General features: G+C 48.7%; 1 protein-coding gene across 1 annotated transcript; it reads right to left on the bottom strand.

Moving 5' to 3' along the window:
* Positions 1-4452: 4452 nt before the first annotated feature.
* TOR3A (torsin family 3 member A) lies at positions 4453-22925 on the bottom strand (the record flags this gene model as incomplete). Its single annotated transcript, XM_081866487.1, is given in 10 exon segments — positions 4453-6968; positions 9014-9138; positions 11326-11501; positions 12068-12333; positions 15861-15962; positions 17688-17972; positions 21137-21210; positions 21351-21406; positions 21409-21606; positions 22896-22925. Coding segments are annotated over 10 exon segments (1563 nt in total). The 3' UTR covers positions 4453-6717.
* Between the last annotated feature and the right edge of the window lie 882 nt (positions 22926-23807).

The following is a 23807-nucleotide window of genomic DNA, read 5'->3' as shown; positions in this document are numbered from 1 at the left end:
ATATCCTATATTAAAGACTGAGGAAACAGTGTTGTTCTTGCTGCTCCTAGTGCAGGCATCTCCAACCTTCGGCCCTACAGTTCCCATCATCCCTGGCCTCTGGTCCTGTTAGCTAGGGATCATGCGAGTTGTAGGCCAAAACATATGGAGGGCCGCAGGTTGGGGACGCCTAGTGCCTTGACAGCATCAGGGTGGGGAGTGTGGCACAGCTGTGGAGGAGGTGGTAGGGTTCACAACTCTCATCATGGAGATGGGTGAGACAAGAAAGCAGGTTGAGGGGACCCCCCAACCCGATCCTCACTTATCAGCCTGTCCCAATCCTAGCAGAGGCCCCCCACAACCTGCTGGAACCCTCCCCTGGGAGATCTGCAGACACTCCTGTCTGCATTATCCTGATGCAGCCAGCCCATGGCACTTACGTTGGTGTGGTAAGAATCGGGAAATTCCTTTAAAATAGTACAGAGATGGTACTTGTCTCCATAGGTCTTGAGAAAGGTGTGCAGCTCAGTAAACCTCCAATGTCTGAGTGGCTGTGCAGAGAGGTATATTCTTCCACATGTGATAGAGGTGCCTAGCCAAACGAAGACTAAAAGGTTAAGGTAAAGGGACCCCTGACCATTAGGTCCGGTTGTGGCCGACTCTGGGGTTGTGGCGCTCATCTCGCTTTATTGGCCGAGGGAGCCGGCGTACAGCTTCCGGGTCATGTGGCCAGCATGACTAAGCCACTTCTGGCGAACCAGAACAGCGCACAGAAACGCAGTGCTTTTGAACTGCTAGGTTGGCAGGAGCAGGGACCGAGCAACAGGAGCTCACCCCGTCACGGGGATTCAAACTGCCAACCTTCTGATCGGCAAGCCCTAGGCTCTGTGGTTTAACCCACAGTGCCCTAACTTGAAGACTACTACTAACCAAAAAGACACCAGCACAATGGCAGGTGTGACTGTTGTTCTTTTTTGTTTGTCACAGAAAATCCTCTGCGCAAAGAATCACTAATGTTTTGAGTAGTGACAGCACATCATAGGTTCTACAAATAATATGCCAAGTCCACAATTGACCTTTGGTATTTTCAGATATTAAATCTATATCCTTTTTTTAAAAAGAAAAAAGAAATAAGACAAAGTAACTGAGGACATGCATTAGAGACACAGAAATGATCTGTGTTCTTTTATAATATGACATTCCTTTATTTCATATGTTGTAAACCCCCCCCCCCAAACAACAACTACTAAGCAACCAAATGGGCAACTGGCGAAGGACACATTATTAAGTTGCAGAATAGAGGTAGGGATTGAATATCCATATGACTGGCCATTGGGCTTATATTCACACTGTATGGTGACCACAAATATTGTTCTTTGTCTATATTTTAGTGTTATCTAGAAAAACAATACTGTACAAGCAAGTTCTTAAAACAGCAGTATGGGGCCCTGATCCAGTTCAGGCGCGCCAGAGGAGTAAGCACTTTTCTTCCCCCACCACAGCACTGCTGTTTGCACTGATTTAAAACTCAAAACAAAAAACAAGTGGGGAGTTTGATGCACGAGATTTAAAAAAGTGTCGCCATATCAAGCCAGTCCTCAAGCTGTCAAAATAAATGTAGGATGTCAATATCTTTTATGGGCCACCTGAGTCTGAAAATGATGTCACCTGCTCTTGATTAGGGCTGCTCTTCCTTAAAGACTTTTTGTTTGTTCATCCTCTCCAAAATCCTGTGCTTTATTTTTTTCCAGAGGGGAGTTTTTCTCAAAAAGCAATGCTGGTATTTATCTTATCTATCATGCTTGTATCTTGCTGTTCCTTAAGGGAGTTCAAGACAGCATAAATAGCATTCTGTGTTACCCTTGCAAAGTGCGGTAAGTAAACCTGAGGCCTCCCTGTGAGTTTCCTGACTGGAAATCCTAGTTTCCATGACCCAGGTCTGGCCAAATCATCACATTGGAAGACCTCTGCCCAGCATTGGCACATGGGACATTGGAACACAAACTCTGCAAAAGTCTCAAACATTTCCGATTTGCCAAGTCACCCTTCTCTGAACAGTATGGAAGTTGTGTGCTTATTTTCCATTTGAGGTTTTCAACCATGAAACTGTGCCAAAGGTCCATAAGTCCAGTGGCTGAGCCACACTTCTGTGTGTAGTATTGCAAATCCTCTTCACAAGGATGACAACGTTGGAAGGTATCTTTGACCCTATAGACCAGAGTGTGGTTACTCTGCATGTTGTGTCATATTGCCTTGGTTGCACGTGCTTTTTGATCTTTTGGCAAGCAAGCCTAGACAGCAAACATAACCTTACTGTTTTCTGTGTGCAGCAGTCTTCAAGCAAATAGTGCTGCTGTAGTTTACCCAGCTTTCCACAGCTGGGGGAGGCAGGACAGCAGGAGGCGGGCGGAGACAATGACCCACCTGCCCACCCTTTCCAGTCCCCCAAGTTCCAGAAAGGGGCCAAGAAGGCCAGCTCAGCATGACTACAACAGGGGGTTGTCTTAGGGCCCAGTGGCTCCTCTCCTTTGCCCATCTCTGGTCCCACATAACAACAGAGAGGTGAGTGACAGAGACGGTATCCAAAGGTTATGCCATACAATTTGACCTCAGGATCAGTTTGTCCCAACCCCTCATTCCAGAAATCCAGTAAAATATCAGGCTTACTGATGGACCACTCAACACTTGTTGGACATCAGAGCCCTAGGGTCTGCTCCTCCCTCTTCTGGGAGATCTAGAATATCTTCGATTGCGTCCTTGGTGCCAAACAGCATGGAGACACTTGCACAATTCTAGACTTCAAATAACTAAACAAATGGGTAAAAAAAACCAACAATATGGTCAACCATAGAGGCACTAAAAGAGGGTGATTGGATGGTATGTGTAGACCTCTCATAAGCTTGTCTCCACATTGCCGCCAGAATAATTACCTAAGGTTTGTCTACTACAGAACCTTCCCCTCCAGGATGTGGTGTTGGACATGGAAAGGTTCATAGTGAAAAGGATCTAGGAGTCTTGGTTGACCACAAACTTGACATGAGCCAACAGTGTGATGCGGCAGCTAAAAGAGCCAATGCAATTCTGGGCTGCATCAATAGGAGTATAGCATCTAGATCAAGGGAAGTAATAGTGCCACTGTATTCTGCTCTGGTCAGACCTCACCTGGAGTACTGTGTCCAGTTCTGGGCACCACAGTTCAAGAAGGACACTGACAAACTGGAACGTGTCCAGAGGAGGGCAACCAAAATGGTCAAAGGCCTGGAAACGATGCCTTATGAGGAACGGCTAAGGGAGCTGGGCATGTTTAGCCTGGAGAAGAGGAGGTTAAGGGGTGATATGATAGCCATGTTCAAATATATGAAAGGATGTCACATAGAGGAGGGAGAAAGGTTGTTTTCTGCTGCTCCAGAGAAGGGGACACGGAACAATGGTTCCAAACTACAAGAAAGAAGATTCCACCTAAACATTAGGAAGAACTTCCTGACAGTAAGAGCTGTTCGACAGTGGAATTTGCTGCCAAGGAGTGTGGTGGAGTCTCCTTCTTTGGAGGTCTTTAAGCAGAGGCTTGACAACCATATGTCAGGAGTGCTCTGATGGTGTTTCCTGCTTGGCAGGGGGTTGGACTCGATGGCCCTTGTGGTCTCTTCCAACTCTATGATTCTATGATTCTATATCATGACGAGAGCGTGGAGGAGACCTGCTCTGCAGGTTCCCCGAGGATCTGATGTTTCTGGCTCATCTGCAAGGCCTTTTGGTGAGCGTCTACAATCTAATGCCATGTGCAAGACTTCACTCCAGGTTGCTGCAGCAACTGCTCCCCTTTCAGAACTAGACCATCCAGAAAGAACGGATACTGCTCTCTATACCTGCTACGTTGAAGGAGGTGATACACTGCTAACTGCACCCCCATCATTTTTCAGGAGTAAGTCTTCAGGAGCCACAGAGGCTGGTTCTTATGACAGATGCCAGTCTCATTACCTGAGGAGCACACCTGGAGGAGTAAGTGATCCAGGGCCTCTGTTCGGATGTTCTAGGATCAGCACCTGCTGGTGTGGACCTACAAAACTGCTGCCCATGCCTATGTCAACAAGGAGGCCAGGACCTGGTCAGAAACGCAGAATTTAGAGGCAGAAAAACCACGTGAGCAGAAAAGCATCTAGCGTCTTTGACAGCAGAGTATTTGGCCAGAGTCAACAATGTGGTAGCAGACTGGTTCTTCAGTGGTGCCAGAGACTCAGCGGCAATTGAACCCACAGGTTTTCGGCCAAATTGTGGCGAATCGGGACATGTCAGTGCTAGATCTGTTTGCCACATCTCAGAGTCTATGTTGTCCCATTGCAAGCTCTGTAGGAGCCACATGCCAAAGTGACCATGGCCGAAGAACCAGAAATGGGTAAGCCCAAGCCAAGCGGCAGTTCTTGTGACAAATATTTTTAGAATGAATTTGAGTTAACAGAAATGACGACCCTGGAATTATTTTCACAATTCAAATAATTTAATGGTGTTTATAATAATTCATAATTAGAAACTAGTAGTAGTGTGGGTTTTTTCACCTTTTACTTCCGTATAAGGGATAAACATGGATTTGTTGCTTTTACAATGATAAGTTGTCTGAACATGTTAATTCTGCCCCCTCCCTGCGTTTTCCACCAGTACCTCCTGTAGCAGAATGCCTGACGACCTCTTCATCTTGGGGGCTATCTCAGTGTGCTTTCCAGCTGTTGTACTTTGAGGCTTTTAAAGCTTCTCTGTCAAGTCATTGTTGCCCCCCACTCCTGCTGTGGCTCTCGCACTTCGTCTGTGCTCAGGAAAGCAGTTGGATTTTCCAGCCCTATGAGAAGTAAAATGGACATTTCTGTTCTAATAAGCTTGAACCATGATGTGCTGGTAAAGCAAGGAGACTAACTAATGACAAGCTATTTTCCCTGCCAAGAGAGAGAGAAGAACCAGAGGGATGGAAGAGGACTTGGACGATTGTTTTCATCTTGTAGCAACCAGCGCTTGGGCAGGAGTGTGTTTTTCTGTTCATTTCCCAAGTATGTGTGAAGTGCTGACCCAATGAGCAAGCTTGCATGCCTGGGCTTTCCATAGCCATGTCTCAACTTTAATTGTGGTGAGCCCTCTCTCCGTCTCACTCAACCTTGCAGCATTAAGACAGCCTTCTTAGAGCACTGCAGTGATTCTACAGCTCTGCTTCGCCATGAGAGCAAGAGGGACTTTTCCAGTGCAGAAGAAAGGGTGATTTGGGTGGTTCCTGCTCTTTTATTTTTAGCAAGTGCTTCAGATGCAAGTTTTCAAGAATGAGGAAGCTGCACACCAGAGCAGACTATGGCACAGAGCAGAACAGTGGGGGGGCGGGACCTAATAAAAGGTTGGCACCAAATTATTGAGGGTCTTGAGGGCACTAAAATAGATCAAGAGGAGTTGGATTCGGTGCACAAACCATGGGTTTGCCTCTCCTGCTGCCCACCCTAAACCAGAGGAATAGTTTGGATTAATTTACAAGTTTGTATTGTGAGGAAATGAAATTGTACCAGCCTCACCCACCAGGCATGCTTAAGCTGCCTCTAGGACTGGTTGATGTCCATGCATGGGTTAATGTTTGCCCAGGGCTTATGTGTGGAGGCTTGAAATGTTAGCTCATTACTAAATTCCTGTATCATTCTGGCCTGTGTTCCTCCCTGCTAAGCAAGCACTGCATTTCTTTCTGGTGGGTTATGCAGTAGGACACACCTGGCCAATGTGAGGCTGCACTCTCTAAAGTATGTCCAAAGTGGGCCAGAACAAGCATCAGGATGCCAAGCTTGACCACTCTGTGCTTTGTATTGTAGCAAAAATGGGTAACGGTGCCAAGTTTTAATTCATAAAGATGCAGGTTTGCAAAACCAGTGGTTCATGCTAACAGTGTTTGCTTTTTATCTCACAGTGACTAAGCTTTATTGCTCAACTTCCGCGCTGAGCTGGAAGTGCACCGCAATTTTGGCACTTGTCGCTGCCTCCCACCCCACACCCATCCAACACAAACACAGACTTTGAGTTGAGTACACCCTGATGGTGTCCTGGATTTAAGTCCCTTAGCAGATTAAAAATCAAAAATTGCAAATGTGCATTCTTCATAGTGTACATATATACAGGGAAGCACATTAGCCAAAACGTTGCAGCAGATTACTTGCTGCAGTATCCCCGCATCCTTTAAAAGCCGATTATTAAGTACTGTGAAGGTAAGTACTACCTCTCCAAGTTCAGGGCAAGTCCCCTCATTCATGCGATAACTCGTTCTGGAAGAAGGCATTTCTTGCATTGTAAGCAAATATTCCAGCTCCTTGTTAGTCACACCCTTAAAGGGGCAGAGGAGGAAGTCATGCCTCCTTTCAGACAACCGCCAAAAGAAATCTCAGTCTACAAGACAAAAAGGAAGCAGCCTTCAACTCTACTTGCTGCTGTAGTTTCTCTGCCTCAGGACCTGCCTAAATGCCCACCATTTATTCCAAAGCAGCGCATGAAAATGTCCTTTTTAACAGCACCATTGATGTTGATTCCAGCTGCATAGTGTCTACTCATTGGCAATGTCTTTATTTGCTGACGCATGTTCCTCCACGGAGTTCAGAATTATTGCTTTTTCCCAGTCCAGCAGCCCCCACACTGTAGGGGATTTAATGCCCGGTGTCAGTGAAGTAAACACCTCTCGCTCCCTGTGCAAGAGGAAGTAGAGCAGGTTGCATCCAAACTCCGACAACATCAGGGAAGGAAGTAGTTTATACGCTGAGAGACTGACTTGCAACCCTGGGCTGAGAAAAGTTTCTCCTCCTTGGGGACGAACACCATCATCCTTGCAACCTCATCTAGTGCCTCTTCGGTGAACTGAAGGCCCCGGGCAAGGAAAGCATCTCGAGCACACAGCTTCACGTGGCGGTACTCCAAGGGCAGGAAGGGTACCAGGAAGTCTATGAGATTCTCTTCCAGAAGGCGGTTGTGGGCATAACCCTCATCTGGAGGAAAAGAAGTGGAAGGGGTGCATAAGACAATTTCCCTCCCTTTCCTCCAAGGTATTGCGTCTCCAGGTTGCCACAGAAGCTGGCTAGGAAAGACTGCTGCTTTCCTAGCTGAGTTGGGCACGGGTTGTTTGTACAGGAACGTCAGCGTATGTGGCCTTTAGTGGAGTAACAAAACAGAATGCTGTCCCAGAGATCTTAACAGTCTAAATTTTGGCAGCAGGAGGAGACAATGGAAGGGAAAGAGCAGGAGAGACAATGGGAAGGAAGCATAAAAGGTAAAGGTAAAGGGACCCCTGACCATTAGGTCCAGTCGTGACCAACTCTGGGGTTGCGGCGCTCATCTCGCTTTATTGGCCGAGGGAGCCGGCGTACAGCTTCTGGGTCATGTGGCCAGCATGACTAAGCCGCTTCTGGCGAACCAGAGCAGCGCACGGAAACGCCCTTTACCTTCCCGCTGGAGCAGTACCTATTTATCTACTTGCACTTTGACGTGCTTTTGAACTGCTAGGTTGGCAGGAGCCGGGACCGAACAACGGGAGCTCACCCCGTCACAGGGATTTGAACTGCCGACCTTCTGATAGGCAAGTCCTAGGCTCTGTGGTTTAACCCACAATGCCACTACAGTGGGAAGGAAGCATGGATGTTAGCAAATGCAGTTAACATTTCCAGTGAATTTATAGCTGCTGCAGCAAGCGCAGCTTTATCTAAAGGAGCTCCTGACATTATGTATCAGTAAAGGTAAAAAAAAGGTAAAGGACCCCTGGACGGTTAAGTCCAGTCAAAGGCGACTATGGGGTTGCGGCATTCATCTCGTTTTCAGGCCAAGGGAGCAGGGCCGTCATTAGCATATGCAGTGCCGGGGTGTAAAGATCTGCCCAGCGCCCCCAAATTTAGGACAGCCTGGAGGAAGGGAAACCTGCACCGTGGTGGGCGGCAGGTTCCCCAGGCGGGAAAAGAGTGCGCATGGCTGGCCGAGCTGACCCCCCCGGTGCCAGGAGAGAGGTTACAGTGCGGCTCTTCGCCGGCCTGAAGGGTCCGTCTGTTGGACGGGCAGGCGAAGGAGCCGCCCCTTCCCAGCAGGCGGGCTCTGCAGGGCAGGGAGGGGAGAGGCTGAGATGGGACTTGCCTCGCCGCCTCCTCCGCCTCCCGCTCCTCCAGGCCCAGCTGCTCCCAAGGTATTTGCTGCACCAGCGGCTGCTGCTTCGCCAACCAAGCCCTGCTCGGACTTGGTCTGAGGCAGTGCCACTGCTGTGAGGTGTGGCGATGGCCCCCACTGCTGCCGCCACCCCTTTCCTCCGTGCTCCTTCCTTGTCCTCCCTCGGCCGGGGCTCCGGGAAGTGGTGGTGGTGGCGGCAGCAGCTCTTGCTCGGTCTCAGAGGTGGTGTGGTGGCGGCGCTGGAGATGGAGTCGCCAAAGAGAGGGCCCCTGTCACCCCCCAGAATTCTGCGCCCTGGTGCCCTGCACCCCTTGCACCCCCAGGTAAAGGCAGCCCTGCAAGGGAGAAGGCCTTTGTCCACAGCCAGCTTTCTGGGTCATGTGGCCAGCATGACTAAGCCGCTTCTGGCAAAACAGAAGACCGTGACGTAAGCCAGAACACACGAAAACACCATTTACTTTCCTGCCACAGAGGTACCTATTTATCTACTTGCACTGGCATGCTTTTGAACAGCTAGGTTGGCAGGAGCTGGGACAGAGCAACAGGAGCTCACCCTGTCAGTAGACCACAGCATGTGTCCTTGACAGGATACGCCACCTCCTTGCATTTTCAGATGCACACTTAAGCCAGGGATGAGAGAGTGCAGCTCCCATCAGCCCCATCTTGACAAATTCCGCAACCTTGGAGCTTCCCCACCCTTGAAGCCATCATCACATGTGAAGCATGTGTTTTTGCAACAAATGCTTTGATACAGGTTCACAACGCAGTGTCTACAGAAAAATGTTGATTCTTTAGTGATGTGTGAAGCAGTCCCTTAGAACACTACGGGGAAAGAGAACTTCGCAAATCCTGCCTACTGTGTCAGGATCAAGAGGCGTCTCACCTGTAGACTCCAGCAGCTCCGTCCGTAGGTACTGTTCTAAGGAATCCATGGTTATTTCCTCTCTGGCTCGACCAGCGCGCCAGAAGTCAAGAGCCACCTCATTAATGATGTTGCTGCCGGTGTTACTGAGGGGGAAGAGAGAGAATCATTTTTGAGTTGGTCCGACAGAATGCGGAGGCCACAGCTAGGGAAAATAACTTTGCCACACAACCTGTTCTGCGTTCAACCATTGTGGCAAAGGTCCCAAGCCAGGGATCAGCAACTTTGGGAAAGTCCTAGTTAACTTCCATGCACAGGTGCAAGGTGCTATAGCAGGTTGCATGGAGGGGCTACATTTCTTTAAGAAAATTGCCAGCAGCTGTCCGTGTAATAATTTATGTTGGAAATGGTTGGTCTCCTGGCTTAGACTTGGGGTAGGAGGCATGCCCTGTTCCATGGCTTCAGTAGACCCCTTTCCTACCCTGAAGGTCATGGAAAGTCTAGCATGGAGCACAGAGGGTGCAGAGGTGGAGCTAGGCTCCCTTGTGAGCCTTGGCAAGGAGAGCGCATGGGCAGGCAGGCAGGCTCCTAGCCACTCTGAGGCAGAGCGGAGAGGCATGATTTCCCCCTGCCAGGCCTGTGCCCTTGCTGGTGGCCCACCTGACCACCCCCTGTGCAGAGGAAAAGAGAACCAGCCTACACAATGGTGCTGTTAGCTTAGCCTGTGCTCAGAGCACTTAACGGAGACTGCAGGTGAGAAAATGAAGGCTGAAGGGAGATTTAAACCAGCAATACCTTGTTTGCACCTTCAGCCATTGCAATACATCCCCTTTTGTATTGGGGATGCAGCCAGGAGGACAGAGGACATGGCAGTGATATGGTTCCACTGCCCCGGCTGGAGGTTGACTTAGTAAAAAAAAAAAAACCCCGGCTGGAGGTTGACTTAGTCAAAAAAAAATGAGAGGCACAAATACAAGATGGGTGACACCTGGCTTGAGAGCAGTACATGTGAAAAGGATCTAGGAGTCTTGGTTGACCACAAACTTGACATGAGCCAACAGTGTGACGCGGCAGCTAAAAAAGCCAATGCAATTCTGGGCTGCATCAATAGGAGTATTGCATCTAGATCAAGGGAAGTAATAGTGCCGCTGTATTCTGCTCTGGTCAGACCTAACCTGGAGTACTGTGTCCAGTTCTGGGCACCACAGTTCAAGAAGGACATGGACAAACTGGAACGTGTCCAGAGGAGGGCAACCAAAATGGTCAAAGGCCTGGAAACGATGCCTTATGAGGAACGGCTAAGGGAGCTGGGCATGTTTAGCCTGCAGAAGAGGAGGTTAAGGGGTGATATGATAGCCATGTTCAAATATATAAAAGGATGTCACATAGAGGAGGGAGAAAGGTTGTTTTCTGCTGCTCCAGAGAAGCGGACACGGAGCAATGGATCCAAACTACAGGAAAGAAGATTCCACCTAAACATTAGGAAGAACTTCCTGACAGTAAGAGCTGTTCGACAGTGGAATTTGCTGCCATGGAGTGTGGTGGAGTCTCCTTCTTTGGAGGTCTTTAAGCAGAGGCTTGACAACCATATGTCAGGAGTGCTCTGATGGTGTTTCCTGCTTGGCAGGGGGTTGGACTCGATGGCCCTTGTGGTCTCTTCCAACTCTATGATTCTATGATTCTATGATTCTATGATTCTAGTCCTGGGCAGCTGCATGTCAGCAAATCCCCAGCTGTGTTTGCAGGAGATGCAACTCTTGGCCCTACTCCAATCTACCCCCAAAAGTCAACAAAAAAACTGGCACAAATCCCAACAGTTTCAAAGTACCAGACATCAAGGGACAACAAGCTATCAAAGTAGAGATTTCCACATTCTTTTTCGTAGATAAGGATGAGTACCAAGAGCAATTCAGATTCCAGCGAGAGTAGGGAAAGTTCTCAATGAGATTCAAAGGCCTCGCCTTGGATACGGATTCAAAAAAGCAGTTTCTTTTGAGACTGATACAACTCTTCCCCCACCCACCCCAAACAGAGAAATGCACATCCTTTCCCTTGCATATTTTGGGATGGAACCCACTAGATATTTTACAGCAGATATTGCTTATTGCATCGAGCTGCTAAGTTGGCCAGCACTGGAGGTTTTCCTCAGGATCTGCAGCATGTCACCTACGGCAGGGAGAGGAACTGCTTGTGACAAGTAGATGCATCCCAAGCTTTTCACCTGCATAAGCTGAGAAACTCCTCTTCAAACTCACATACACCTTTCAAGAGCCTCTGGAAAAAGAGACCCCTCTTTGGTACATGAACTACAAAAAAAGAGGGGAGGTAATCACCTAAGGAATAAGAAGATGGATCTCCGGTAATCCACTGTATCAATGCTGTCGTAGTGATCCATGTAGGGTTTTAAGCCATCTAGGAGGTCATCGTGAAGCTTCTCTGCCTCATCAAAGATGAACAGTGACTGCTCACACTCTTGGACCGTCTCACTGATCTGTTTTGCGAGCTGAACCTGAGCAGCCAAAGGAAACGGGAAATTAATTTAATAAGATTAATTCCCCACCTCTTAGGGCCGGGTGAAGAGGGCCTTTGGTTCTCCGGATTTTGCTACACTCCAGTTCCTATCGGCCCCAGTCAGTGGTCAGGAAAGGAAGTGGTGGTTGTCCAGCAAAATCTAAAGGACTCCAGGCTCCCCTCCTCCCCTGTTTTAAGGAATAAACCTTGCATGGCCAGTTACTGCAGTACAAGCTATCAAACAAGAAAATCTTGAAGCCAATAAATTGAGCAACTAAAAAGAAAGACAGTCATGTCATGAAGCCAGCATAAAATCATAAATAAAAAAACATGGTTTTAATTACAAGACACATCACCTTGGGGGTGGGGGTAGGTAAATGCAGACAAAAAGTGATCTGGGAGGGGAGGGAGGCTGCATTGTAAGGTTAGAATTCTGCCACAGTTCTATGATGGCACTTTACAAAAGTTAAGAATTGAGGAGCAAAGAGGGATACTCATTCAGCACTGAAACATCAAAACAATCAGTACACTGGTTAATTATCTTCTGAGAAAAATTCCCCTCACCTTGTAAATATCCACATACTTGGAATGGGGGAAGTGAAATGGGGAGATGAAGACTTTGACACAGTCGCTTTTCAAGCCATCCTGGTAAAGGTGTTCTGCCATTATCCGGGCCACGAAGTTCTTGCCTGTGCCCGACCAGCCGTGGAAAGAAAGGGCCAAGGCTTTCTCTGGCTGAGGGGTTTCCAGGAAGCCTTGAACAGCTTTCAGGACAACATCTTTTGCTAAGTGTTGCCCATGGAGTCGCCTGCCCAGCTCCAGCTCCAACCCTGGTGGTGAATAAAAGGGCAGGAAATCCTTTGCATATCATTTTGTGGTTGGGAGAAAAGGCACAATGGAAGGAGGGCACTATTGCTAGAAATTCATCCCTTAAGAGGAGGTCTCTGGGCGCAAGTGTGTGATGATTCCATAGAACTGTAGAGAAGTCACAAACTCCACCTTTCAAAGACCTTCATCTTCCTTCCTTAAACAAGTTACACCATTACAGCTGGGCAGCTAGGCAAGGGCAGGTCAGCAGAAAACGGGCTTCCAGTGGTTAGTAATGGTGTTTCTCTGAGTTTTGTAATCTCTTGAGTTTACCAGTGATTAGCAGCAGGAGGGTAAATGTAAAATTGTTAAAAGAACAGCAGCAGACTAATTCATGCAAAATAAAAGGAGATCTGGCAAATTTGTATAATTCCCCCAGCTTTCTTTGTCACAGAATCATTTGTCTTGCTAGACAACTTGAGATACTCAAAGGGTTATCTGTTCAGTCCTAAAAAGATGAAAGACCACAACAGGCTTCATTTGAGAGTCTCCACTTTGTTTTTTTTAACGCAATTGAATTAGGGCCCATTGTCCCAGTGGGACAAAGTTAATAATGAAAACCTTGTCCATTTATTTCCTTGGGATTTAATTGCAGCTGATTTCAGTTGAATTGGAGCCTTTGTGTTTTACAAGGGTTATTTGTAGCCACAGAAAGCTCTGAGGAAACTACTCACTTGTTGGCCAAAACCTCAACCGCAAGTTCACTGCCATTCCCAGGCTGTTAGGATGTAGGAGGCAAATGGTAAACCAGGTGTGCTTTCCCAACCTGATTGGCAATCCAGCCAATCAGGGTACAGGAATTAACATGCAACACAATTAGCATTACCAAATCAGCTGGGCTTTGTTTTTGAAGCCCAGTCACAAACATAGGTTCTTCCTGAGTCTGCACAACCATCTTTTCCCTCCACTGCTGCAAGCCCTGTTGAGTTAAGCCAAAAGCAGCCTTGCTGCTTTCATAACATCAACTGGTTGACATTCCTGAGTGTGTGAGAGACCAAGAGTACATCAGCCCACATCAATATGTGGCACAGAAGGCAAGGAGACAAATGAGTGTGGAAACAACTTGTTTTGTGAGTCAATAAAATATTATTTTGGGGGTGGGAGGAGGGAAAGATTTCATGGGGAGGAGGCAGAAAGGATGGACATGGTTTTAATTCACCCCTCAATGACTTGGCAGTCTTTGGGCATGGGGTGGGGGCTTTTTCTAAGTCCCACCTTGCATTATGATGGATGAGGAGAAGAGAATGTTTGTGAGTGCTGGCTAGCTAGCCATTATCATGTTTTGTTTTATTTGGGTGACATGGTGTGCCAGCTACACACAAACAGAGACTTGATACTTATTTCATTATCTTTGGTGTTGTTTTTTGCGGGGAGGGGAAATAAATAAGGGGCTTAAAGGTAAAGAGACCCCTGACTATTAGGTCCAGTCGTGGACAACTCTGGGGTTGCGGAGCTCATCTCGCTTTATTGGCTGAGAGAGCCGGTGTACAGCTTCCGGGTCATGTGGCCAGCATGACTAAGCCGCTTCTGGCAAACCAGAACGTCGTTTACCTTCCCACTGGAGTACCTATTTATCCACTTGCACTTCGTGCTTTTGAACTGCTAGGTTGGCAGGAGCAGGGACCGAGCAACAGGAGCTCACCCCGTCGCAGGGATTCGAACTGCTGACCTTCTGATGGGCAAGTCCTAGGCTCTGTGGTTTAAGCCACAGCACCACCCGCGTCCCTAATAAGGGGCTTAGAGGGAGAGAAACAGAATCATAGAATTGTAGAGATGGAAGGGATTCTGAGGATCCTGTAGTCTAACCCCTGCAATGAATGAATTTGCAGCTGTTCCATACAGGGATCAAACCTGCAACCTTGGCGTTACCAGCACCACACACTAACCAACTGAGTTATGGAGGCTTGGTTGGCAGGGTGAGGAAACAGTTTGCAAAAAAACAGCAGGCCTCTCATTCAATCCCTTCTTATCACGAGGAGGATTCCCTTTGCATTTGCTCAATAGAGGGAGAGAGATATGGCAGGGCTTGTAGTGTGTTTGATCCTGAGGTCAAGGGCTTCTGGAGGAAGCACCTCCCAAAATCTATTTAGCTGGGAATTGGCAGGGCAGGTTACTTTGCATGTGGTCAGTCCTAGGCAAATGCTTCTTACTCGCCCACCCTCCAGTTTGTCATGGAATGAGCAGAAACCTCTACTGGAGCAAGGGAATCCCTGATTTTGCACAATGAGAGCAGTGGTCTCTTCTTGCAGGCAGGAAGTATGGCAAAATGGTTTCAGGTCTGGAATCTGCCTGCCCCAAATATATGCTGGTGCTTCCTCACAATAGAGTTCTGTCTTCCTGTGCAACTCTATAACATGTCTGCGCAGAAGTGACCCCCGCTGAATTTAGTGGGACTTACTTCTATGTAACTGGGTATGGGATTTTGAATCTTTCCTATAACCATTTTATCCCGAAAATGATAGTCATAATTTAATATTTTTTTTTATATAATCCACAGGTTTTAGTGAGACTGGGTTGTGCTTAATTCTTTCATTGTGAGACTCAAAATAGAGGTGGGTATCCTATGAAACAGCCCCCCATATGTAGCTGAACTACAACTCCCATCATTCCTGATCACTGACCCCACTGGCTGGGGCTCGGGTTGAGCAACATCTGGAGCACATCTGCATTTCTAAAAAAGGTAATTTTTCTTCACCTCTAAGAGGCTGACCCCGGACACTGCAGATGAATATTTCCAGGGTGCCTTCTATCTGCTAGGCTTCTTTCTATCTGATAGTTATTTGGGGGACGTAGAACTTCCTACTCACCAGAGCTCACAGGATTAAACAGAGAAAAGTAAGAGTTGCAGTTTATGCTGCTATCCTAAGCCCCACTTCCTTGGCACTTTCTTCTGAGTAGACATGACTTTTGTGGCATAAAAACCCACTCTAGCCAGAACACAGTAAATGTGTTCATTATTTTTGTTGGGAGCAAATGTTTTTCTATTTACAATCTTCATAAATGATGATTATTACCATTACTATTGTTGTCATCCTCCTTTTTGGTGTAGCGGTAATGAGGAGTGAAGCCTTAACATGATTTATTCTCAGACAAGGGAAATAAACCAGTGCTTACTTTGTGGTGTTTCCAGCTATTTTACAGGAAAGACTTAGCTGTGTTTACTAATGGGATTGTCTGCATCTTATTCTGAGATGGGCTCCACTTGTACTGTGGGTCTTACCCTCATTTTTTATGTTGACATAGGTGTTAAGTATTAGTACTTAATGCTTCAGTGTCCAGACTGTCCTTGCAAGGCAGGATGGGGAGGAAATCTGACCTCCTTGGCCTTGCACCTATGGCCTTGCCCCTGCCCACCCCAACCCCACATGACCTCCTTAGTGGCTGGGCTGCCCCAGCAGCTCCGATGGGCACCAGGTGCCAGTGTCCCGAAGGCAGTTCATGTAGGGCGTATGTGAAATACGCAGGGTGCCAGGTGAAACGCAGTCCTCACCTGTGATGTTGTTGGTCACTCTGCAGTCTCCCGTTGCGCAGCACTTGCCAAAGCTGCAGTACCAGCTGGAGACGATCTCCCTCACCATGGGCAAGCTCCACCCTAGGAGAAAGCCAAGCCAGTTTTGGGAAAGAAAGCCGGGAGCTACCCCAGTGCCCACGACTCAAGCAGGTCATGTCTCTCCACCACCCCCGCCCTGCATTCATCCTCACAACTATTTTGTGTAGTTGGCCATTCTTGATGGAAGAAGTGTGTCCGAAATGGGCTTGCCCAAAGCAACCTCTGCCGCTGGTGCACTCTCCCCACCCACTTCCACTGACGCTACCAGAAATGGCAAGGGTTTGTAGGGCAGGCGCGAGAGACACTTGTCTGCTCTTGCCTTTTTTTCCAAAGCTTTCAGCTCCACTCCCTCGGACGTCCTTGCTAGCACTTCTGTTGGATGCCACACTGTGTGCTAATAAAAGGCATCTAAAGGTAAAGGTACCCCTGACTGTTAGGTCCAGTCGCGGACAACTCACTTTATCAGCCAAGGGAGCCAGCATTTGTCCGCAAAGAGCTTCCGGGTCATGTGGCCAGCATGACTAAGCCACTTCTGGCGAACCAGAGCAGCGCACGGAAATACCGTTTACCTTCCCGTGGGAGCGGTACCTAGTTATCTACTTGCACTTTGACGTGCTTTCGAACTGCTAGGTTGGCAGGAGCTGGGACTGAGCAACGGGAGCTCACCCCGTTGCAGGGATCCAAACCACCGAACTTCTGATCGGCAAGCCCTAGGCTCTGTGGTATAGACCACAGCGCCACCCGCGTCCCTGCAAAAGGCATCTAGGGCTTTCTGTAGTTTTCCATATCTGTGGGTGACCTCTCCCCACCATCCAATTATTTATCATCACAGGTGTCTGAGAAGTATGAGAAAGTCAACAGCAAGGGACAACTAATAATGGCCTGCTCTGGCATGCAGCAGGAGGAGATGGGAATGCCCTGTCAAGGACTTTTACCACTTCCGGCTATAGATGAGGAAACATACTTTACTTTTAAAAGTGTACACCTGCTGCCTGAAGTAGTAAGACCCACTCTACACAGGATTTTGCCACTTTACTCTCCAACTCGTGCAGCCTAGCTCAACTGAGGAGACTGCAGTGCAGAGCCCAAGGTAAGGTGAGATTTGAATGGTTCAGGATTCTATATAAACTTTCTTGGTCAGATTTATTTCTGTAATCCTTGCATTCAAGGGAGCCTACAAACCGCTACAAAAATCATAAACCTGTGTAATAAAAGGCATACATTAACAGAAAAAGAAAACTATATACTAAAACTTGCCTTTTCAGATGCTCTTTTACATTTCTGCTAGCCACTTTTTGGAGGCAGGAGTGATATTATCCAGAGCCAAATTAGGTCACTGTTTGCTTACAGTAATCACTGCTCCCCTTATAAAGTGTGCACTGCAATGTACAATATATGCAAAACAACATCAGGATGAACATATGTAAATGATTAAAAGTCAGTTTTTAAAAAGCAACCCCTAACCCCAATCATAATTAATACACAGCTCTGAAACACAATACTCACAGGGAGACTAGCACGCAGTGCAATGCTAGAAGCAAGTCCCACTAGGTTAAAACGGGAATCACTACAAAGAAGTGAGTATAGGATTGCAGTCTTAATATGTGGCCCAAAACTAAGAATTGAGAGACCGCTCAGACCATCCACTACATGCACACATATTTGTCCTTGCTCAGTGAGCTAAATTCTATGAAGCAGTAGCTGCCTCTTTAATCTGTGCAAAAACAACTGTCAGGAAGAAGAGGAAAGGCTGTGACATCTCTTTACCTTGGTGTTCCACGATGACCGTCCCTCCTCTTTCTTCCTCTTCCTCTTCCTCCTCCTCCTCCATCATCACCGTCCTCATTCTCTCATTCTTCTCTGCCACTACTTCTTCGCAGTCCTCCTGCCACAGCCGGCAGGCCAGGAACTCCCAATATCTCCTGGACAGGGCCCTCATGGTCCCCAGGTGATTCTTCAGCCGCTCATAGTGTTCACTGCCCTGCAAGGCTGAGCTCTGAGCTGCGTCTCTGCGCTCCCAAGCCTTGCTTTGCCTCGCCTGCCCCTGTGCTCCTGTCAGCAAAAAGAAGAGGCAGAAACACAGCAAAGGGCTGCACACCATGGCGCTGGGAAGGAGGGTGACAGGAGCACATTAGCCACAAAGCCGGTTCCCTTCGCCTTGTTCTGGCAGCTGCTGTGACCAAACCTAGCCCTGCAGCTACTTAACTTCCTAATCTGCTTGCCGGGGAAACAGTGACCTCACTTCCTATCTGCTTCCCATTGGGGTTTCCTTGGGTACAGCCTGTTTACTTGTGACGACACACTGACACTGAGAAAGGGCTTGCCTATGCAAACACAGTTGCAACATGCTTTCTAGCTAGACGACTGGGAGAGACACACAGCAAAGCTTAAGTCAGAGAGGAAATGCTCCTGTAATCCGTTTCCCACAGGGCAACGATAGAGACATGTGACAGGTTTATTGTATTTCTTCGGAGAATCAGCTGGGAAGGATGGATGGATTGAAGCCATCATCGTTGCCTAAGGTATGCACACTCCTTTCTTTTGCCCAGCATCTCTATTCAAAACCCTGAACAAAAATCAATGTGCACAGACAAGGTGAAAGCGAAGAGGACTGAGGTCCATGAAAATCCTGCCAAAATCAGTTTTAGGCTACTAGAAGATTTCTTGTGGGTTCTGCCAAGGTGTTTTCTACTGCTATGGGTTAGCGAGGGAACAGGGACTCTTCTCCCCCCCCCCCCCCCCCGCAACCCCAGGTGCAAGGTTTTCCCCTCTAGATTTTTGGGTGCTGGAGTTTTAATCAGAGATTTTGATAATCATGGTGAGCAAACAGGCTAAGTTTGTTTTTCTGTAAGGCAGAGGGAGATGGTGGCTCTGCCACTAACACATTAATGAAAACCACCATCAGGGCAAGAACTTATTCAGATGCAAATGCTGTAAAAACCAGGCATAGGCAAACTCGGCCCTCCAGATGTTTTGGGACATCAACTCCCATCATCCCTGACCACTGGTCCTGTTAGCTAGGGATGATGGGAGTTGTAGTCCCAAAACATCTGGAGGTCCGAGTTTGCCTATGCCTGCTGTAAACTCTGCAGCCCCTCCAGGTGCTAATATGTATAAAATAAAGCATACTGTATTTCCTAAAGCCTCTGCTGTGCCTTGATTTTCTCAAAGGAAACACAACCCTGGGTGAGTGCCTGGGACCCCTTGGAATCTTCCTACTGCTTGGCAGAAATTTGGGGTGGTGCACCACCTTTGTAACAGCGCCATAACTCCCATCATTTCCCTGACCACTGGGAGTGCTTGAGGTCCACCCTCTGGAAGATTCAATCTTCAGGCTGTGTTTTCTACAGATCAGTTATATTTATTGTGAGATAATTAAGTGCTGTGTGCAGCATAAGGTTGGAAAGAAAAGGGGTGGGTGGGATGCGGTAGCTAATATTCTTCTACTTAGTGTTTGTGTGTGAGGGGGGGGGTTGTGTCAACATCACTTGGGTAGGTTCTCTTTCTATCCGTTTGTTATATTTCCTTGGTAGTGAGAGAAGTGGGGGTGGGGGGTGTCCCAGGGGGTGGTTGGTTGTCTTTGGTTGGCTGCAGTAAGATTTGTTTGTGTGTATGGGTCACGTTAGCCATATTGATTCACATGCTGTTGGTGGATTCTTGTTGTTGTCTTGTTGGGATGTGTATGTGCTATAGAGGAGCCATACTGGGGTGATAGAGTCCTCTTCTATTTGTCCCTGTGTCAGCATCAGTTTATTGATTAGCTTTTCTAGTAAGGCCGTTTCCCATACAATTTGATACCAGAGGTCCATGTTTACTCCTGACAGGTCTCTCTAATGTCCAGCTATTATGCTTCATGTTGCTGAGAATAGGTGTGTTATGAGCTCTTTATAGTGTGAGTGGGTATTATTACAGTGGTGCCCTGCAAGACGAATGCCTCGCAAGACGAAAAACTCGCTAGACGAAAGGGTTTTCCATTTTTCGAGGCGCTTCGCAAGACGAATTTCCCTATGGGCTTGCTTCGCAAGACGAAAACGTCTTGCGAGTCTTTTCCCTCCTCCCCCTTTTTCTAAGCCACTAATCCGCTAATAGGGGTGCTTCGCAAGACGAAAACACGGCAAGACGAAGAGACTCGCGGAACGAATTAATTTCGTTTTGCAAGGCACCACTGTATCTTGAAGGATGTTCAGTAGGGCCAGTTCTGGGGTGACTTCTAATATCTGTTTAGTTATTTTGCATATTTATTGTATGACTATTGTCCAGAAGGCTTGGATTTTGGGGCATCCCACCACATATGGAGGTGCAGCCTCTCCAGCATTTTGGTGAGGCTCCTGGGCATATCAGCGCTAGTTTCTGTGGTGTTAGGTACCATCTATGAGTGAGTTTCAGAGTAAGTTCTTAACTTCTGGCTGAGATAATGTAAATGGCGGCACTGGAGTGAGTCCTTTGTTTGCAGACATGCTGAAATGTTGATTTTGGCTGGCTTGCTCACTGACTCACAGATTGTTGGCTGCTGCATATATCTGGAAGGGATATATAATCCACATGGATAGACTGTATGACTGCAATGGACGTGATTCAATTTCAGACTCGGTTTAAGAAGGTATGCTAGCATGGGGGAAAGGATATAAATTGCAGGAGGCGCACACTGTGTTCCTACATTTCTGCTTGCGCTGCAAGCTGCTCCATCTGTGGCTGTTAACCCATTTACAAGGAAGGAGTTGGACTCCTGCGGTAGAGAGTCACTTGCCATCAAGATACACTCCATTTCAGACCACCTTTTCCCTGCAAAACTGAGTAGAGAGAGGCATGAATACTGTCTTAAGAGACATGTATCTGTTTTGAAATGGTCAGTAGATTTGGGGAAAGGGCAAGAGGAGGGAGCACTGAAGAATAGGGAATAGTGTGAGGCCATTTGGTGGGACTGTTTTGTTTCTGTTTTAGTGCTCTGTGTTTTGCTGTGTTGAAAATACACCCGAGTAGAACCCCCAGAGCCCCGTTTCCGAGGCAGCGCCTTTCCTTCTGCCGGGGATGGGGAAGTTTGGGGGGCTGCCTCTCCCCTCATCCCTGGCCAGGGCTGAGCGGAGTGGGGAGTCTGCCCCCCCCCCCCGCCCGGCCCCTGGCTCTGCACTCCCGACCCCGGCGGGCCACTCGGCTGCTCTGCTGCCTCCTTCCGACGTGCTCCGGATCCGGTCCTGCTCCCCCTTCTCCGCTCTCACCTCCGCAGAAGGTTCGCGGCCTCGGGGCTGCCGGAGGGTCAGTCCGCCCGCTGCTGCATGGCGACCCCGCTGTCCTGAGGGGGGGGGGGAGGAAGGGCGCACGTGTGAATGGCCTCCCGGGCAGCTCCCCTTCTCCCTTCCCTCGCCCCCCCCCCCGCCCGCCCGCCCGGGGGGGAAGAAGCGGAGGAGAAGCGGCGGCGGCGGCTCCCTTTACCTCGCTCCGCGCGCTTCCCCTCGGCGTCTGTTGCCATGGGAACCGCGCGCGCCCCTGGCAGGCGTCCCTCGCAGCGCCTGACAGGGCAGAGGCCGCTTCCGCCCGGAACTTGCGCCAGGCGCTCCCTGCTTTCGTCCCCGCTGTCCGCCCGCTTCTCTCTCACGCGCCCCGTTTTAGAAAGGTGGTTTTGTTTTGTTTTAAGGCACCGAGTTAGACGCCTTGACAACGGCGATGGGAGCCGGGAAGGGTCCTTGCCCTAAGAAGCGACGGAGCATGCGCGCCAGAAAAGGCCGCTCCGCCGCGCTTGCGCCCAAAGAGAGAGAGGAGGGAGGGCGGGGCGGGGCAGTGACGTGTCCGCCTCCCCTCCAGGCCAAGGACATGCGCACAGAGGGACGGGTCCCTTTTAGATTGACTGAGTCGAAGCCGAGCTGGCCGCTCTTCCCTTTTCTTGCGAGGAATCCTATTCGGAATAAGGGGATTTCCCTTGGGAAAAGGAAAAAGTGGACAGCAGCCATGGCCCGAAGAGTAAAACCCAGTTGAGAAAGTGCTTTGTGTCCCCTTGCCGCTCAGCGGAGCCCGTGGCTGCGGATGCAGCTGAGAGCCGAGGGGCGACTAAGGAAGGCGGAGTGGCCCCTTCGGGGTCGGAGGGGCTGGAGGTCGCTCCCGCGGCAGCCCCACGCCTTGCCCCACTCAGTGTCCCAGCCCCACACTCGCCTGCGGTCCCCTAATGTAGGAGGGGGCGATGCCATAACTGCAGCAGGCAGTGGCAAATCTGTCCTGAGACCTCCTATTGAGCAGTTGTGCTTGCTTTTACTAAGATGGAAGAGAGGCCAGTTGGAATTATGGGAGTCTTGCCCAGGGATCCAGTTACAGATAGGTAGCCGTGTTGGTCTGCCATAGTCAAAACAAAACAAATTCCTTCCAGTAGCACCTTAAAGACCAACTAAGTTAGTTCTTGGTATGAGCTTCAGTGTGTATCTGAAGAAGTGTGCATGCACACGAAAGCTCATACCAAGAACTGACTTAGTTGGTCTTTAAGGTGCTACTGGAAGGAATTTGTTTTGTTTTGCCCAGGGACATTTTTCTGGGAAAAGAGGTGCCGGAACTGGCCAGGATCGCCTTCTTCGTTCCCTTAGAATTGGCCATGGTGCCCCTTGGAGCATAGCTGCCAACGTTTCCCGTTTTTTAAGGGAAATCCCCTTATTCCGAATAGGATTCCTTGCAAGAAAAGGGAAAAGTTGACAGCTATGCCTTGGAGAGGTGCCAGAACTGAGTTCTGGGGAGTTCCAGCAGGAAAAAGGCCCGGTCTTGCCCCTTCCCCGCATTTGACAAGGCAGAGAGCATGACCCGGGTTGCTTGTGGGCCCCTCCTGCCCTCCAAGCACAATAGGGATAAAACACAGGGTATTGCTGGGTCCTCCAGGGCTCTGCCCCACCCTGTCCCCCAAACTGCAGTGTAGGGATAGCAACACCAGAGGACACGCCAGGGTTTTGCCCTGATCTTTCCACTGCTATTCATCTCACCCTTGAAACCTGCAAAAATTACCAGCGGGTTATCTTTAACCCTTTTCACCATAGCCCACCCCCCAACCTCCCATTTAGGGATAATAGGTGACTGGTTTATAAAGGCCAATTCTTCATGCTAGGTTCTGCTATGAATCCAGATGGCCCCTTAGATGGGTTACATATAAAAGCATCTACCACTTCTGCCTGGAAAAAGGGAATCATCGTAGGGCAAACTCAGCCTGTTCAGTGGGCATCATAGGAGCCTACGCCTAAGGGCAAAGGTCCCTTCACTACCCCCAGTATTTGAGGTGGCCACACACACACCCCAGTTGATGGGCATTCAAATAGTGTGCGTGACCACATCATGTGATCTGTTTTGAAGCATGGGGCTTACCTGCCCCCCCCCCCCATATTTTATTCAAGGCAGCACCCCGGTGGGCATAGAATGCGGAGTGTCTGGGGAGGGGAGCAGAGAAAGAGAAAAATGAAGGGAAGACTAAATGTTAATGGCTGAAGCCCTGGCACACTGAACAGACACACTCCACGTCTCAATGCACACCACAGATGCGCATAGATGATCATGATGATGGTGATTTAGATTTGTAGCTGACCCTTCATCCCAAAATCCCAGGGCGGTTCACAGCAGAAAAATACAAAATGAGAATACAAAATGCACCATAAAACAAAAACATAGAATGGAGAATACAGTGGTACCTCTGGTTATGTACTTAATTCGTTCCAGAGGTCCATTCTTAAGCCGATACTGTTCTTAACCTGACACCACTTTAGCTAATGGGGCCTCCCACTGCTGCCACGCCGTCGCCACGCAATTTCTGTTCTCATCCTGAAGCAAAAGTTCTTAACCCAAGGTACTATTTCTGGGTCAGCGGAGTCTGTAACCTGAAGCGTCTGTAACCTGAAGCGTATGTAACCAGAGGTACCACTGTACCAC

The sequence above is a fragment of the Podarcis erhardii genome, assembly GCF_964252035.2.
Source record: "Podarcis erhardii genome assembly, chromosome: 6".
NCBI classification, from domain to species: domain Eukaryota; kingdom Metazoa; phylum Chordata; class Lepidosauria; order Squamata; family Lacertidae; genus Podarcis; species Podarcis erhardii.
Note: the sequence above shows the minus strand (reverse complement) of the source record. Positions and strands in the feature narration are given on the sequence as shown.